Source organism: Lissotriton vulgaris, chromosome 2_1 (assembly GCF_964263255.1).
Source record: "Lissotriton vulgaris chromosome 2_1, aLisVul1.2, whole genome shotgun sequence".
NCBI classification, from domain to species: domain Eukaryota; kingdom Metazoa; phylum Chordata; class Amphibia; order Caudata; family Salamandridae; genus Lissotriton; species Lissotriton vulgaris.
Window position 1 is genome coordinate 1551400075 of NC_141687.1, and position 16200 is coordinate 1551416274.

Genomic DNA, 16200 nt, shown 5'->3' on the forward strand with positions numbered 1-16200 from the left:
AGATAAGAAATACAGAGCACCACTCACTGCGGCGGCTTGCCTTAATGGTCACCCCAAACCGGACTCGGTAGTGACGCAGGCGGCCCAGAAACACTCCCGCAACCCTTCCTCACCACTGTCCGCTCCCCCGGACAAAGAGGGCAGAAAACTTGACACGATTGGGAAACGTTTCACATCCACATCGGCCATGTCCATCAAGGTGGCCAACTCCATTGCCTTGCTGGGGCGTTACAATCGCCAGCTGTGGGAGGACATTGCCCCTTACATGAAGGAACTTCCTGATGACGTCCAGGGTGAGGTGAAAGCGCTCCTCGCGGAGGGTCAATCTTCTGCAGCGGAACTCATAGACTGTGCTATTGACGCAGCCATGACAGGCTTCCGTCAACTTGCGGGAGCTGCTGTACTGAGACGCCAGGGATGGCTAAGAGCGACTTCATTCCGCCAAGAAGTCCAAGCAAAGGTTCTGGACATGCCCTTCGACGGCCAGCACCTGTTTGGAGAAAAGGTCGACGAGGCTCTACAGGCCATTAAGAAGGACACAGACACGGCAAGGGCACTGGGCTCTCTGCAGTCTAGAAACCAGTCCTTTCGGGGCAACAGGCCCAGAGGTCAGTCCTCCTATCGAGGCTCATATCAAAACAGGTCCTCGTCCTCGTTCTCCTACAATCACAAGGGCCAGTACCAAAACAAACAACAGCAAGGCCGTCAATCTTCATTCGGAAGATCAACCTACAGAGGTAAAAATACCAAGAGGGGCGCTGGCGGCCGCCAGTGACCGACTACTCCAGCCAGTCCAAACACCATATCCATCCTTTCAAATTGGAGGAAAGCTGACCCATTTCCTCCACAATTGGCAGTACATCACCACGGACCGGTGGGTTCTTCAAATTATTCGATGCGGCCACTCTCTCGAATTCACCTCCATCCCTCCCAATACCCCTCCACGCAGACGGACACACAAACATCCACGCCTGCTTCTGAAGGAACTTTCGACAATGCTACAAAAAGGAGCAATCGAAAGGGTTCCGGCATCCTCAAAGGGGAAAGGATTTTACTCCCACTTCTTTCTTGTACAACAAAAAGAAAACAAGTGGAGACCCATCCTGGATCTACGGGGACTCAACACCTTCCTGCGGAGCCAATCGTTCAGGATGGTGACGATTCAAGAAATCCTGGGCATTCTAGAGAAAGGAGATTTCATGGTATCACTGGATCTCCAGGATGCATACTACCACATCCCCATCCTCAAAAATCACCAGAAATTCCTAAGATTCGAGGTGGCGGGCCGTCACTATCAGTTCAAAGTCCTGCCGTTCGGCCTCAAGTCCGCACCGCGCATTTTCACGAAATGCCTTGCGCCAGTGGCAGCCTTCCTGCGTCAACTGGGCCACCAAGTCTTCCCCTACCTAGACGACTGGCTGGTGAAAGCACCCTCACCTGGGAACGCAATCACGTCCTCCAACGCCTGCACCAATCTCTTTCAAAATCTGGGATTGACGCTCAACCTCAAAAAATCATGCATGGTCCCCGCAACAAAGATTACCTTCCTAGGGGCCATGTTGGACACGGTGTGCACAAGAGCCTTCCCCTCAAAAGAGAGGACAGACAAGATCTTATCTCTGGCCACGGCTGTGGCGAAGACAACGCACCTGAAAGTTCGGACTTACACCTCCCTCCTGGGGATGATGTCTTCCTGCATACTCCTCATTCCGCACTGCAGGCTCAGAATGCGGCCCTTACAGGAGGCACTCGCGAGCCAATGGACCCAAAGCACTGGCTCCTTCGAGGACATACTTCGGGTCACACCAAAAATTTCCAAAGCTCTACAATGGTGGACACATCGCCGGAATCTAACAGTGGGCTTACCGTTTCTCCTCCCAGCATCACCGCTGGTGATAACAACGGACGCCTCCCTAGAAGGATGGGGCGCGGTGCTCCAGGACCTACAGATCAGCGGCAAATGGGACTCTCACGAGCAATCCCTCCATATAAACCTCTTGGAACTAAGGGCAGTGTATCTGGCTCTTCAAGCCTTCTTACCCCGCATCCAGAAATCCCCGGTGCTCGTCAGGACGGACAACACCACGACGATGCACTATCTAAACAAACAAGGGGGAACACGTTCGCGCTCGCTCTCACGCGAATCACAGACGATCTGGAACTGGCTGGTGCTGCACGAAATCCAACTCAAAGCAGAATACGTCCCAGGAAAGGACAATACCATCGCGGACGCCCTGAGCAGGCAAAAGTCCCTCTCCCACGAGTGGGAACTATCGGACAGCGCCCTCACTCACATCTTCTCTCTTTGGGGAGTACCAAACATCGACCTCTTTGCCACCAAGAGGAACGCCAAATGCCCGTGCTACGCAAGTTGGCATCCCCAACCAGGATCACTAGGAAATGCGTTTTCCATCGGATGGTACAGCGTCTTTGTATACGCCTTTCCTCCATTCCCGATGATTCCACGGCTCCTCAGGAAGATGAAGGCGGAACCTTGCACCCTGATCCTGATTGCCCCGTACTGGCCGAGGCAACACTGGTTCTCGGATCTGCTTCGACTGTCCATCAGATCACCGATTCGCCTGAACCAACACCCGGCCCTTCTGACGATGTCCAACGGGCAAGTGCAGCACCCGAACCTCCAATCGCTCAAATTATCAGCCTGGCTCCTGAGCACAGAGAGTTCGGTGGCCTGAATATCCCACAGGACTGCAGGGATGTACTAGCCAAAGCAAGGGCAGACAGTACGAACAAGACCTACTGTCTCAAATGGAAGAGGTTCTGCATATGGTGTTCAGACCAGGGCCTACGGCCCCTCGCCATCACACCTGAACAGATATTACCATACCTCCTGCATTTGGCCCAGTCGGGACTGGCGCATACGTCCATCAAAGTTCACCTGGCAGCAATCTCGAGGTTCACCAGAACGGTCACAGGACCTTCCCTGTGGTCTAGTCGACTGGTCAAACAATTCCTCAAAGGGCTATACAGATCCTTCCCGAGACCTCGGAAAGTACCTCCCACGTGGCAACTTAACCTGGTACTCAACCAGCTCATGCGTCACCCGTTTGAGCCCATTCACAGGGCATCTCTTCAACACCTCTCATGGAAAACAGCGCTCTTGCTCGCTCTAACTTCGGCCAGAAGGGTTAGCGAACTGCAAGCCTTGTCCATTCAGGAACCATATCTGCAATTCAGACATGATAGGGTGATACTTCGACCAAACCCTAAGTTCATTCCTAAGGTGCCCTCGGACTTCCATCTCAACGAACCATTAGTCCTTAGGTCATTCTTTGCCAACCCTTCCACGGCAGCGGAAAGGTCGCTGCATTCTTTGGACCTTATGAGGTGCCTAAAGTTCTACCTGGACAAGACTAAGGATCTCAGGAAATCCTCACAGCTGTTCGTGGCATACAGCAGGCCACGAATGGGCCTACCCCTCACGAAGCAGAGTATCTCCAGATGGATCTCCTCGGCGATTTCCTTCTGCCACGAAAAGGCCGGCCGGCCTTTGAATGACCGTGTTCTGGCTCACTCAACCAGAGCGATGTCTACGTCGGCAGCACTGTTTGCTGGAGTGCCGATCCTGGACATCTGCAGAGCGGCGACCTGGAAGTCACCGCATACTTTCTCCAGACACTACTGCCTGGATATCGAACTCCAGAAGGATGCGGCAGTGGGCCAGGCGGTGCTTCGCCATCTCTTTCAGTAAGGTGAGCCTTCCTACATCCCGCCTTCCAGGTATGCACATTATTGCTCTGATGATATTATGTCTAAGCTGTCTCTTTATTGTATGATATTATATGCTGTATCTACTATGACGGCAGAGCAACTCTGTTTTACAAATGTGCTACTATGATTGCTAGCTACTCTGATTCAGGCATGTGAATCTATGAAAGACACCCCTAATACTGGATAAGAAATGCGTTACTTACCTGTAACAGCAGTTATCCAGTATTGGTGTCTTTCATAGATTCACATGCAACCCTCCCGCCTCCCCTGGAAGGACTCACTTCCCTCTCGGAACTATATTACGCCAAACCTAGCTGGGTGCGTACGAAAATCTGAGGGACTGAGGCTCCTCCCAGGAAGGTTCTAGAGGGAGGTCGGAGCTGATTGGCTGACTATGTCAGTTTGGTCCTTTTTACATAAGGACAAGGAAAGGCTACTAAGGGGAGACCCTTGGACCCTTTCTCTCTATGTATGTCTATGGACATTACTTTTTTATTTACCGGAGGCTCCCGTCTCGACGACGGGGAATGATTCAGGCATCTGAATCTATGAAAGACACCAATACTGGATAACTGCTGTTACAGGTAAGTAACGCATTTCTTGGCCTGTAGCAGGCAGGGCCTTTCCTACTACCTTTCCTGTACACTGGGACAACAATTGCCTCCTTCCAGGTTATTGGGTTGGTACAGATCTCTACAGCTTTAAAACAGTTAGTAAGTATGGGTGCCTATAATTTGGGATTGTTTTAAAATAAATCTAGAGGGACTCCATCGGGGCCAGGAGCTTTCATACGAACTCCACTTGTCAGTGCGTACTCTACCTCTATTACTGTAAGCGATTAACTTAATTGTGAGGCCAAGCTTAAGTCAAATACAGGTGCAACTTTCACTTCATCTATTGAGTCATTTTTGGGTTAAATATAGCTGAGACATGAGATTCCCAGACAGACCCCAAAATCAGCGAGTCCACAAGTTTAGGTTCGTCCTTAAATAGAGGGCGATCAATTATATCCTAAAAACTTTGAATCTTTAGGGGCACTTGCTCTCTCTAGGTCCTCCAACGCCAAACTTCTCAATTCATCTAATCTTTGTTTAATGGTGTGTTTATAAATCTGCCTTAACCTCTAAGCAGCTATGGAACGTCCAGCTCCAGTGCTGAACGTTCCATTGCGCAGGTGAGGTTCGAACGTCCAACGGCCAACGGCAGCACTCCTGAGGTAGTGGTGCCGTCGGCCGTTGGAATAGGCGCAGCACCTAAGAGGTTAATAGTTTTAATTTGCATTCTATCCACGTGGGGTGGTGTGAAGGGCCGTTTTTAGATTCCTATGTGCTCTAGAACACTCTGCGTTAAACCATCGCACGTCATGGGGTTCCCTTCTTCGAACCGATATGGTCAGCTCTTTTGCTACATCTATAAAGATCAGCTCGAAGTCGCAAACCACCTCATTTGGTGAGGTGTCATCAAGTAGACAATTCATAATAAGATTGAAGTTTGACTTGAGAATCTTTGCTTCAAATTGGGTGGGATCATCTATACCCCAATTTAGCCTCATTCCCTTGTTTTGATTAAAATCACTTGAGGATCCTTCACCTTTCCTTATCCTGGCTGTTATTTTTAAAAATACGGTTAGTGGATTATGGTCGCTTGCAGCATTTGTGCTACCTCAAAATCACCAATAAAAGGGGAATGCTTCCTGTTTATGAACATAAAATCGATTGTACTTCCTCTACCGCCTCCAACATATGTGGGACACTGAGGTAGAGGATTACAATCCAAACAATTAGTATTAATGAGGCCTAAATCGTTGTCCATAATAATAGAATGTAATGCCTCACCCTGCACAGTATGAGTAAACTGTGGCTGCCAGTCTGTGTCTAGCAGCCCACAAACTCCTGAATTACTCAACAGACAAACGGTACAATTAAAATCCCCTACCCACAGAACGCATAAGGGTTGCCACTTCCCAGCAATGTTATTCATCTGCACCTGTAGGTCCTCAATCACATGACTACTGTTCTGGTCAAAGATATTATAATACCAGTTCATTAGCAGTAACTTAAGCCAAATTTAGTTGGAAATGAGGATTAACTGGTACCAGGGAGTGGTTTATACAACATGGGTTTGTATATGCCCATATTTGACTGAGATTAAAATCACGAGCCCTCCTTTCGCCCTCCCAGCCACTGAAGGTGTTGTGTTGAGGGAACAATACCCATCCCATCATAATATCAGCTTGGTACCATGTCTCTTGTAGACAAATAATATCAAAATCCATCATATAATTCACTCAATCCTCGTTGGTTAATTTTGCGCGTTTTCCTGCGATATTCCATGAGATGATTCTGCACAGGGCAGGCTCCTGACTTGCCATGCCCACCCTAGTCGGGTATGTTCAAGTTAAGGCGGGCAAGGATAAGACACCTGACCCCTCTCCCCGTTATTCACATTGGTAACAGAAATTAAGTCCCCAATGAGAGATTAAGGTGTCTTTAGATCGTTACTGGGGGTATTGATGTTTAGCAGCAAGGGACCAGCTAAATCTGTTAGTTGTCTACTCCTACTTTCATCTTTTTCTAAGTTTATCCCTGAAACAGGGCACCACGGCCGTGTCCTTTTCAGATCTACTAGACCGCCTGATTGGACAGGCAGTCAATCAATATCTGTCAGGCCCGAGAGAACATCATAGCGATTCGGGTTAATGAGTGACGGATGAAGAGGAGGAGGGTGTCTTTTCGGCCCATACCCCAAGAGATATTACCACAGACTTGACTCCTGTTGAGGGGGGTCAGGAGGTGGGGGGTAGAAAAAACCCAGAGGACAGACCTTTATTGGGTCATTTATTGAAACTGGTGTGTGCTTCAAGGCAAAGGACGCGCACCTTACGTCGTTGAAATTAAGTAAACACAATCCCCTTCTAGGCATTTGGTTGTAGGGCCTAACCAGCCCATCCTCCTGGCCATGATAATAACATTGGGCCAATTAAAGGGAAATCGAATTCTCTTTGTGCAGCAATGTGCTGCCTTATTTATGAGGCTCGAGCAACTTTCTTGTTGCCGGTGGGATGGAGGGGGGGGGGGGGGGGGGGAGGAGGACACCTGTCAAAATAACTATATAAGGATCTAGTTAACGTACATGCGCCAAGGTTCGGTCCACTGACGGTATCCCGTTTAGCATACGCCGATGAGCTTGTGCTGCTGAGCCTTACTGAAATCGGACTTCAAAGATTGATCAAAGAAACAGCGGCGTACATAAAACTTAACAAATTAGAAATATAAACATTGCTAAAACAAAATCCATGCTCATTGGGAACAATCCCTGTGTTTCTTTAAAGATCAAGCTGGATAATCTAACCATTGAAGAAGTCAGTACCTAGAAGTACTTGGGTTTCAATTTTGATAAATTTAATTTTCGTGCTCATCAGCAGTATATGGTTAGGAAGAACAATGCTTTAATACACTCATTCAGCTTGCTTGCAAAGAAAACTAGATGGTCCCTCCTACCAACCACTTCTCTCTGTAATTAACGCAAAATTGCTTCCTTCTCTAACCTATACAAGTATAGTGATGCATGGTAGGGATTCCAAAATGTTAGATTACAAATTATAACATATAAACAGGTTTTTCATTTGCCCTGTAATGCCTCCCCAGACCAAATTCGTTTGGAATTTGGACTAACACAGCAAAACACAGCAAGAAGGTACCAGTTCATTAAAAACGTGGATAAAATACGAAATAACCAATCTAGCCCTCTAGTCCATGCGTTATGGGAATGACAATTCAAGTTATAATAAATATCTGTTCCCATCTTTATAACTAACCAATGCGGGTGATCTGTGGGAATTGAACTTGTTGCATTCTAAGTTTTGTCAGGCCATGATGAATAAAGCAGCAAAAATAAATTCATTTGTTAGTTGATGATAAAAGTATATTTTGCGACGATCCCATGCATGGATGGCAATTCAAACGTATGTCACATTGCAACCGGCAATTTACCTTCAGCTAACCTATCCAGTGCATCTTAAGAAAAAACTATTGGCCATGCGCCTAGGTGATCTACCGTCTTTGTCAGACAAACCACTTTGGCGATATAAAGGATCAAAGTTGTGCAGATTATGTGATGCCCCAGATGAGGACTTTGTGCATTTGGTTTGTATATCTCCTAAACTGAACAATGCGCGTCGACTACTTTTAAAGCTCTTATTTAAAGAGCGAGGGATTCGTACCTGTAGAACAGCCATCATGAGAAGTCTGGATTCCACTGACTCTCAGCTAAATTGTAAACTTTTGAAGTTTTTACAATCTCATGATAAAGCAGTAAAACAGGATTGTAAGTAGCACTCAACATCATAATGACCCTGTTCAGTCGCAAGACTATATGACATTGATATGAATAATCTGGTGAAGTGTCCCGGCAATTATGAATTGAATGTATTTTTATAATGTTCTATTTTAACAAATCCATGATATTATTTTGTGTTGCACCAATATTTATCAATGTTTTAAGGAAAATGGATTATTATTTTTTAACATGTATTTAATTTTGTATTGTGAAGGTTTTTATTAACTAATAATAAACAATAATCAACAAACGAAAAAAAAAATACTATATAAGGAGTATAGTCGGGGGGGTAGGTTTAAGGTTTTTCCGTCCCCATACTCAACTAGTCCTCTATGCCCTGTGTCCGAATCACTTCTTGTTTCTTGGATGTTTCTCACCCCCTGAACGTAACAGTTCCTGGGTCATCTTGCTCATTTCCCCCTCCTCCTCGTCCACTCCTGCTGGATGATCCAACCCACCCAATTTCCCTTCCTTCCGTGCCAATTAGCTTTTCTCTAGTACTGGGCATCAAAGTCCAGCTATCTGTGATAGGTTGCCCATTTGGTTGTACCTGTGTCACCGGATGGGTACTAAAGTGTTCCTCCATTACCTTGTTACTTTTCTCCCTGAGTAAAGGGTTCACTGCATTATCATCTTGAGGTACTAAATGTTCCCTTTGATCCAGCCGGAATACCACTAGCTGCTCTTTAATCCTTGCCAGGCGAGAGGAGATGAGTTCCAGGGCATCTTTAACAACTTTACTGATGTTTTCCATCAATGTGTCCTGATCAACCTGTGTATTTTCTCTCCCCCCATTGCGAGTTCTACATGCAGCCTTTGGGAGGTGAGATTGTTTTTTGCGCTTGACACTTGGTGACTGTCCTTTCACTTTCGATTCGGCCCTTTCCACTTCAATTCACTTCCTTTTTCCTACTATCACACTCGGGGGCACAGTTTTATCCTTGTTTGATTGTGAAACAGTCTCTTCTCCCTCATGTATAGCACTTGGATTTCCCTCTTTCACAATAATAATAGAGGGCGATAATGGACGTGGTGCTCCTAGATCAGTGTTTCTTCCATTATCAACCTTATACACGTTATCTGTGGTGATAGATGTGACTGATAAATCAGGGGTGGGCACTAAAACAATTGCCGTTCTGCCAAATCAATTTCCTTATTTAGTGCCCCACCACTTTTTGCAGGAAACCGTCCTAAGTGGTGTCACTTGTTTTTGGCGCAGAGGCAGGTTTACGTTTCCCCATGTTAAGCAAAATGATTTTATTCAAAGTTTATCTTAGATTGTATGCCAAAATATTAGAATAAAACAACACCTCTACCTTAGTGCTGCTTTACAGGAATAGAGATTGATGCCTGAGTTCCAAACTGAAGGAACGAATACGCCAAGAGGGTAGGCCCAGCCCAGCCTCCTCCGGGCTCTGACGGGCGCGGCCCGGGCATGACCCCGCATGTTCCGCTCTGCGGGATCCCAAGAATGCCTTTCTGCGCCTCCGGCGCGGTGACTCAGCTGCGTGCGTTTCCTGGCGCAAAGGTGGATGGGCAAAGCAGTTCCTGGCTGCCCCCGGTCCCAGAAAGTGCTGTGTGCCTTTGTGCAAAAAGAGTATGCTAACCATACCAGATTCTTTGTTAAATAAATTTAACATTTACATAAAGATGACATTTCATTTAAAAATACATTTGGATACCTAGTCGGGGAGATAGCTACCAAAAGGGCTTGTAGGGGCCATATAACCCCAGTTAGAGAGGAGAAAGATGTTTTTTGTAGACTAGGAACTAAATGACGTGTTAGCTAGAGGGAATGAGTTATGAAAATAAGGATTAAACAGATTCAGGCAGGAGTGTTTTCACTATGTATCCTGTACATTTTCATGTTTTAGGACAGGTTAACTGCAATTAATTGATAGTGACTTAATGAGAGAATGTGCTTGCCTGTTTATAGCCAACTCATGATACTTAGCAATGAAATATTAATTTTGTTCTCGTAATCTGCATAAAGTCATTATTATATTTTTATATAATATTGATTCAAGTTTTGCTTTTTATCTGTGTCTGTTAAATTGTTATGTTAGGCTAAAAGAGGAAACATCCAAACCTTGTTAAAGAGATCTCTTATTAAAGAGAACTGAGTCAGACAGTGTGAAGCTGTTGATAAAGATGATTGCGCAAAAAGCTTAAGATATCTAAAACTATTCTGTCCCCAGCGGAAGGAATATTCTTGTTTTTACACCAGATGGCTCACTTCAGTCTCTTGAGATCTATTTTGGGTGTACCTTTTGAGGTCATGAATATGGCCTTTGCATTTAAGTAGGCCACTAGCACAACTTTGATGCAGCCATGTTTGCTGACGTATATGCCCTCTATCGTCCTTCGCAACGTTAGCTCAGATGGAGGAAGCCCTTTAATGATGGCAGATGATCATTGGGGCTGGGTGGGGGAGCAAAAGCACTCTATGGAGAATTGCTGTGCCATCAGGGTCCTTATTCCACTTCGGGTCTCTTCAAAGAAGGAGTTACTTAGTGTTGGTTAGTGGGATTGTTATTTTTATTGTTTTGATCGCCCCTTTCAACATCTTGGCCACTTCAAATCATAATAAAGTAGACCCTGTTTATCCATATATTGACGGTTAATTTCTATCAATGCCCACTGTGTGGCAAACTGGAATATCCTCTTTGAGATTTCTAATACACTTTCAAATGTAAGTTCCTCATCCTGTAATTTTTAACATCTTCTGGACCGGAACGCATAGTGACTGAACCCTGTTACATAGTTATTTGAATAGAAGCAGCTAGTTTGCTGATAGCAGCTCTTGAAAATTGTGGATTCTAATAATAAGCTGTTTGTGCTAGAATTTCACATTAAGTAAAAAAAACATCTTTCCACTTCTAATTACATATAATTTGTGATTTGTTATTTGTAACCGCAAATATTGTGAGATGTTTTAATGCTAGTCTCTAAAAATATTAATATTAAATATTAATTAGTCCATATGTTTATATTTGTATTTCAGGGTGATGGCTGGGTATATAATAAACCACTATGGAAGTGTTCAGAAGACATCTCTTAACTTGCAATCCAAGCTGCAAGTTACCAACTGGATAAGAGTTTGCTAAGACACTTGTTTACTTTAATGAACTGTAACTGTTTCAAACTCTTTCAAAATGCAGTAAACCTATCAGGCACATCAGTCTTTTATTATGATAAAGGCACAAATCCAAAAGAGCCTGAAAGCTAGAAACAAGTTGGGCTCTTGAACATAAAAAATCAAACTTTTACGGACATGGTTTTGGTTGTGAATTTTGCATCATCCAGAAAGGTTTACTCTTTAAAGTTCCTAGCCCGATGGTCCCAATTATCTGTAGATGACAATGTGCTTCTTCCGATGGCTTAAGACTCTGAAGCGATGGCTTGGTTAGTGTTACATCGTGAAAATTGAGGTTCACACACTTATTCCACAAGGTGACCAATTTATTGCAAAATCAAACCGCATGAGAAGACAAAGCTATAATCTCACTTCTCATACCAAATGGGGAACCTTCTAGTGATGTCCCGAGGACTCCGAAATCGTGCCTGGAAATCAGTGTTGTTCAGCATCAAATGGACCGTGAAAAATAAAGGACTTTTCATCTCAGTAAAATTGTGTGCATGTATTCAAGGACAGCGTGATCTTTAGTAGAAGCTGCCTACTTTTATTTTCCCTCTTTAAAAAAAACACAATCTAAACATTGTTGAGTATTACCACTTCTGAGATATTTAAATATACATGCAGAAGGGACTTGAACTTCGACAATTGTTTCAAAAAGGGTAATATTGCAAAACTTAAATTGTATTCCTTGTTGAATATTCTTAAAATGTATTCCTCGTGAGTGTAATGAGATTTTTGTAAAACCTTAAAGAAAAAACAATTTAGGTATTCCTAATTTGACTAATTGATTATCTGAGAAAAGACTCGACTATTGTCTCTTGTCCCATGGGCAGATATATTTTGCTTATTTCATATTTTTATGGGCTGAAAATTGGGTGGACGTGAACTCAAAATGTATACGTTTTCAGGATGTGCTCAATGTCTCCGTTTGGCACATGTTCGTATATTGACCTGCTTGGTTGTGTTAAATTCACATTGGTTGACCAGTTTTGATCATGGCTCTTCCTGATGTTTTTCCATTTCGTGTCAATGTAAACTACCATAGTTATTAATCACAACTTACAATTATATACGAGAAAAAGTGAAACCCCCATATTTTTTGTTAAACACTTTTGTTGAAATTCAATAATTTCTGTAATTAATATCATAGTATTCTGCTTCTCTCTGTTTATGCTACTTTCATTTTCAATGAGTGGTGCCTTATTATGTGGATATAGTCTTCCATTTGGTGTGCATAAAAACACCTACGTTTAACACACAAACACATAAGCCTTGTCACACCCTTTGTACTTTTGAAACATGAGCTGTTCCATCGCCGTCAAACTCTGTAGGTACGCCCTTGTTAGATGTGGGTGTTTGATGGGGATTATGGGCGGTGGTGATGTTGATGAAGAGCTATTCATTACAACTGAATGCATGACAGGATGTTTAAGAATCAAAATAATTTTTCAAAAAAAGTAAACGTACAATTGGTGTTTGGTTTTTGCACAACTACTTGGTTGCTGGCTCCCATGTAGCTGTTGCTTTGAAATGCACTGAGATCTAAAGATCTGAATGTGAGCTCATAGTATGCGTGGGAAAAATGAAAAAATAAAACTATAACATGACTAATGTGTCTTCATTTTTTGTGTATTATTTTACTGATTATTTACTGATGTCGATTTCATGTGAACACCAGTGCTACAATTCAAGCAATTCCAAAAGCAGAACAAGCGTTCCTGGTTCTGGAGGAGCGTCACTTTCTTATGCGTTGTGTTGGGAAGGGGTCAGATCAGTTCTCTGAGGTCTGTTGGAATCAAAGGCGATTAGGTAGTACCTTGCACAAGTATTGCTCTTCTGTTTGGAACTACATCGCTCAAGCTATTAAGGGGAGCTCATTAAATTGCTACGTGCCACCGCTTTGGGCTTTGACTTCTAATGAGTAGCCCGATCGAACAGTAAAGAACTCTAGGAGAGTTGTATTGGGGGTTGCAGGCGTCTAGTTTAGCTTGCATCGATATCACTCTTAATAAATATTTTGTTTTAAATTCTTTTATTATTTTTATATTGTAAATGAAACTGTAATACATGAAGGAAGTGTGCTTAGTAAGTTATGGATCTCATGGTATAAATCACTATCATTAGGTAAGTATTGTAGTTACTTCGATGGTTTCGGAGTCTTCACATTCACAGTAGATATACAACTACAACAGATAGCTAATGCCTACATGCAGAGTCCTGTGAGGATTTCATCCTAGCTTGGTCATTCAGTCCAAAAGCTTACTTAGTCCTGAGGTAATTGAAATTTTTATGGTCAATTGTGTCCCCTAACGTGTACCCCAACGGCTCCATGTACGAGTTTCAAGTACATGTAATTTCCCTCCACGACCGAATCTGATGACGCAAATACATTTGCGTCCACCGTTAACATGTCCTCTATCAGATCCACCATGAATGGATTGATAATTCAGTTCCTAAGTATGCCGTGCCACCGTCTTTATATGGTGTACTTTCACGTTTTTCCTGGCTCTGCCGAGCTAGGCCCTGATTTTCTGTCTTCAAGCCATGTCTGCCTCTGCCTCTGAAAGCTGCAGCATGAAGATGCATCCCTGACCTCTGCCTTACTTCCTGCCAAACGAGCGGTGCCCGGCTCGGCCTGGCCTGCCTGCCAAAAACAGTATTTTACCTTCAAGTTATCAGCGTAGCCTGCTCAGCTCCTCAAACACATTCCTGTCTAGTGATTTAGGTAAACATATGCCCGGCTGCAGAGCACAGAGCAAGTCTCCCTGTCTCCGTGCAAGTAATTTACAGTTCCCGTTACCAGAATAGGCCCATGGCCCCGCACGAAGACACGCAGACACCTATGCACGCACTAACATTCAGTATAGAGTGGCCTCTGCCCAAGAGACCTTTTACTCTAGATTACTCTAGATTAAACATCCTCCAAATACTAGATATCAGATATGTTATAGGGACAGGTCGATCTGACATGCCAGACTTCTGTCTCTTCTACTAGTGCTAAATGTCAGACCCTTAGCTTCCTCCCGTTGCACGTCAATCACACGTCATATTAGCTGCGCACGCATCCAGGCCACAGGTTTCAGCTGACTCTGCAAGAATTCCCTAAGCATCCACCCACTTGTGACACTTTTCTGTGACGTTTCTAGTACACGCCTATGTGCACACCCTTGTTCACGCCTTTTTGCTACGCACATGTGTTCTTATCATATACATTTCACTTGTCACGCCTACTGTATTCAATGCTATTGTGTCATTTTGCTATATATGTCATGTACCGTGAATAAATCGTTGACATCTTTCCTGACATCTTTCCTGCCATCATTGCATACCCGAACCCTTGTATTGATGGAATAGATCTCCATGACTCGAGTCATCTTTTATGATTAAAGCCCTTATGACTCAGACACCACGGACTCTGCCTCTCATTTGATTGAGCTATTTTCTTTAATTTTCCGAAATTATCTGGCAAACTCGTATACGGTAAAATATTTACCACATAATTTGGCGCCCGAACAGTGACGACGACGACGTAGACGACGTAGCTCCCGCATATACCAATGTAACCGTACCACCAGTACCTGTACCCCCTGTTGATCATCTGCCCCCTGGTCCGCAACAGCAGACCCCTCCTGCACCACTTCCTGTACCAATTGCCACTTCCCCTATTGTTCCCCCTGGTATTCATCCTCTTAATCCCTTTGGGGCTGGCGCTGCTCAGGTTCCAACCCCGTTACAGATACCGACCCTACAGCCAGGTTATGCTCAAGCCTCCGCCTCAGGAGGTGCTACAGGAGGTTATCGCACCCCGCCACAGGTACAACGAATGACAATGAGAGAATTAGCAATGCAGCGTACGCCTAAAGCAGCCCCAGCCGAAAAGCTTAGAGAACAGCTTACAGATTGCAGATATGATACAGTGCCCGGTAAAACAGGACCCATGATGTTAGCATCCCTACGTTTAAGACGTGTTACAGATTACTTGGTGTTATTACCAGAAATGCCAGACCATCTAGACAATATATATCATTTTATTAGAACAGGAGAACGACCGGAGTGTGTTGGTGAAGCCATGTCACGTCAGAAAGTTGAGACACAAGGTTTAATAATGCGATTTTTGGTTAATTGTCTGATAAGGGAACAAGATCAGCCTAGTTTTCCCCAAGAAGAGATGGAACGATTGTCAAGATGGAGTCAGAATATTGCCGAGGGTAAACATGATAGAGAGAGAAGTATTCATGCTATGGTTAGAAAGATCCATAAAGAAATAATAGTAATACATGCCCGTCGAGAATCTGAAAGGCATTCTGGGTCAGACGATAAAGAGACCTCAGATGAGGATGTACCAGAGAACGCAGCAGAGACCTCGCAACAAGCGGGGGGAGACATGATGGCATATGTAGGTAGAGAGAAACTACATAAACAGTACCTTTGTCCGATACCAGAGCGATGTTCCCTTGAACATATATTCCAGATTACTGATAAAGTACTGAAAGAAAGAGTAGGTTATCACGAACTCAATACCTTACGTGATCAGGAACTAGCCCGGTCTGCGGTACAGTGGGCCGGGGATGATAGCATATATAAAGATGATTCAGTAGTGCAAACATTTTTAAGTCTTACTCCAGAAGAACAGCGACTAGCTGGTATATACATGACCCAACACCTCATCATACAGTATGAAAATCAAGCATCCGACCCAGGTCCATTATATAATTTATTGCAGGACTTACTCATGAGAAGATGGAAAGGTCTAGGTACCGATCTAATTGAAATAATTCTAGAACAACGTCACAAGTATAGAACCTTCTTAACTCCACATCTTGTTTCCGTTCCACCCCCAGTCAGGCAATCATATCACCTAGACAAACAGAATCCTTTACGGGAAGTACATCCAGTCAGGAAAGCCGACGATACCCTTGAACGCGTGTTTGTATACACGCCTATAACTAAAATGGAATTGTTAGAAATGAAGAAAATAGTGCCCAGTCATG

At 44.1% G+C, this 16200-nt stretch overlaps 1 protein-coding gene across 2 annotated transcripts in view; it reads left to right on the top strand.

Annotated features, from left to right (window-relative positions):
• The window catches only part of OSBPL11 (oxysterol binding protein like 11), a 389464-nt gene extending 376648 nt beyond the window's left edge, over positions 1 to 12816 (top strand). For both annotated transcript variants that reach the window (XM_086957431.1, XM_086957432.1), the window contains exon 13: positions 11075 to 12816. In XM_086957431.1, the coding sequence (XP_086813557.1) occupies positions 11075 to 11131 (57 nt within the window). In that variant the 3' untranslated portion in view covers positions 11132 to 12816. The remainder of the gene's footprint in view (positions 1 to 11074) is intronic.
• Positions 12817 to 16200: the final 3384 nt, after the last annotated feature.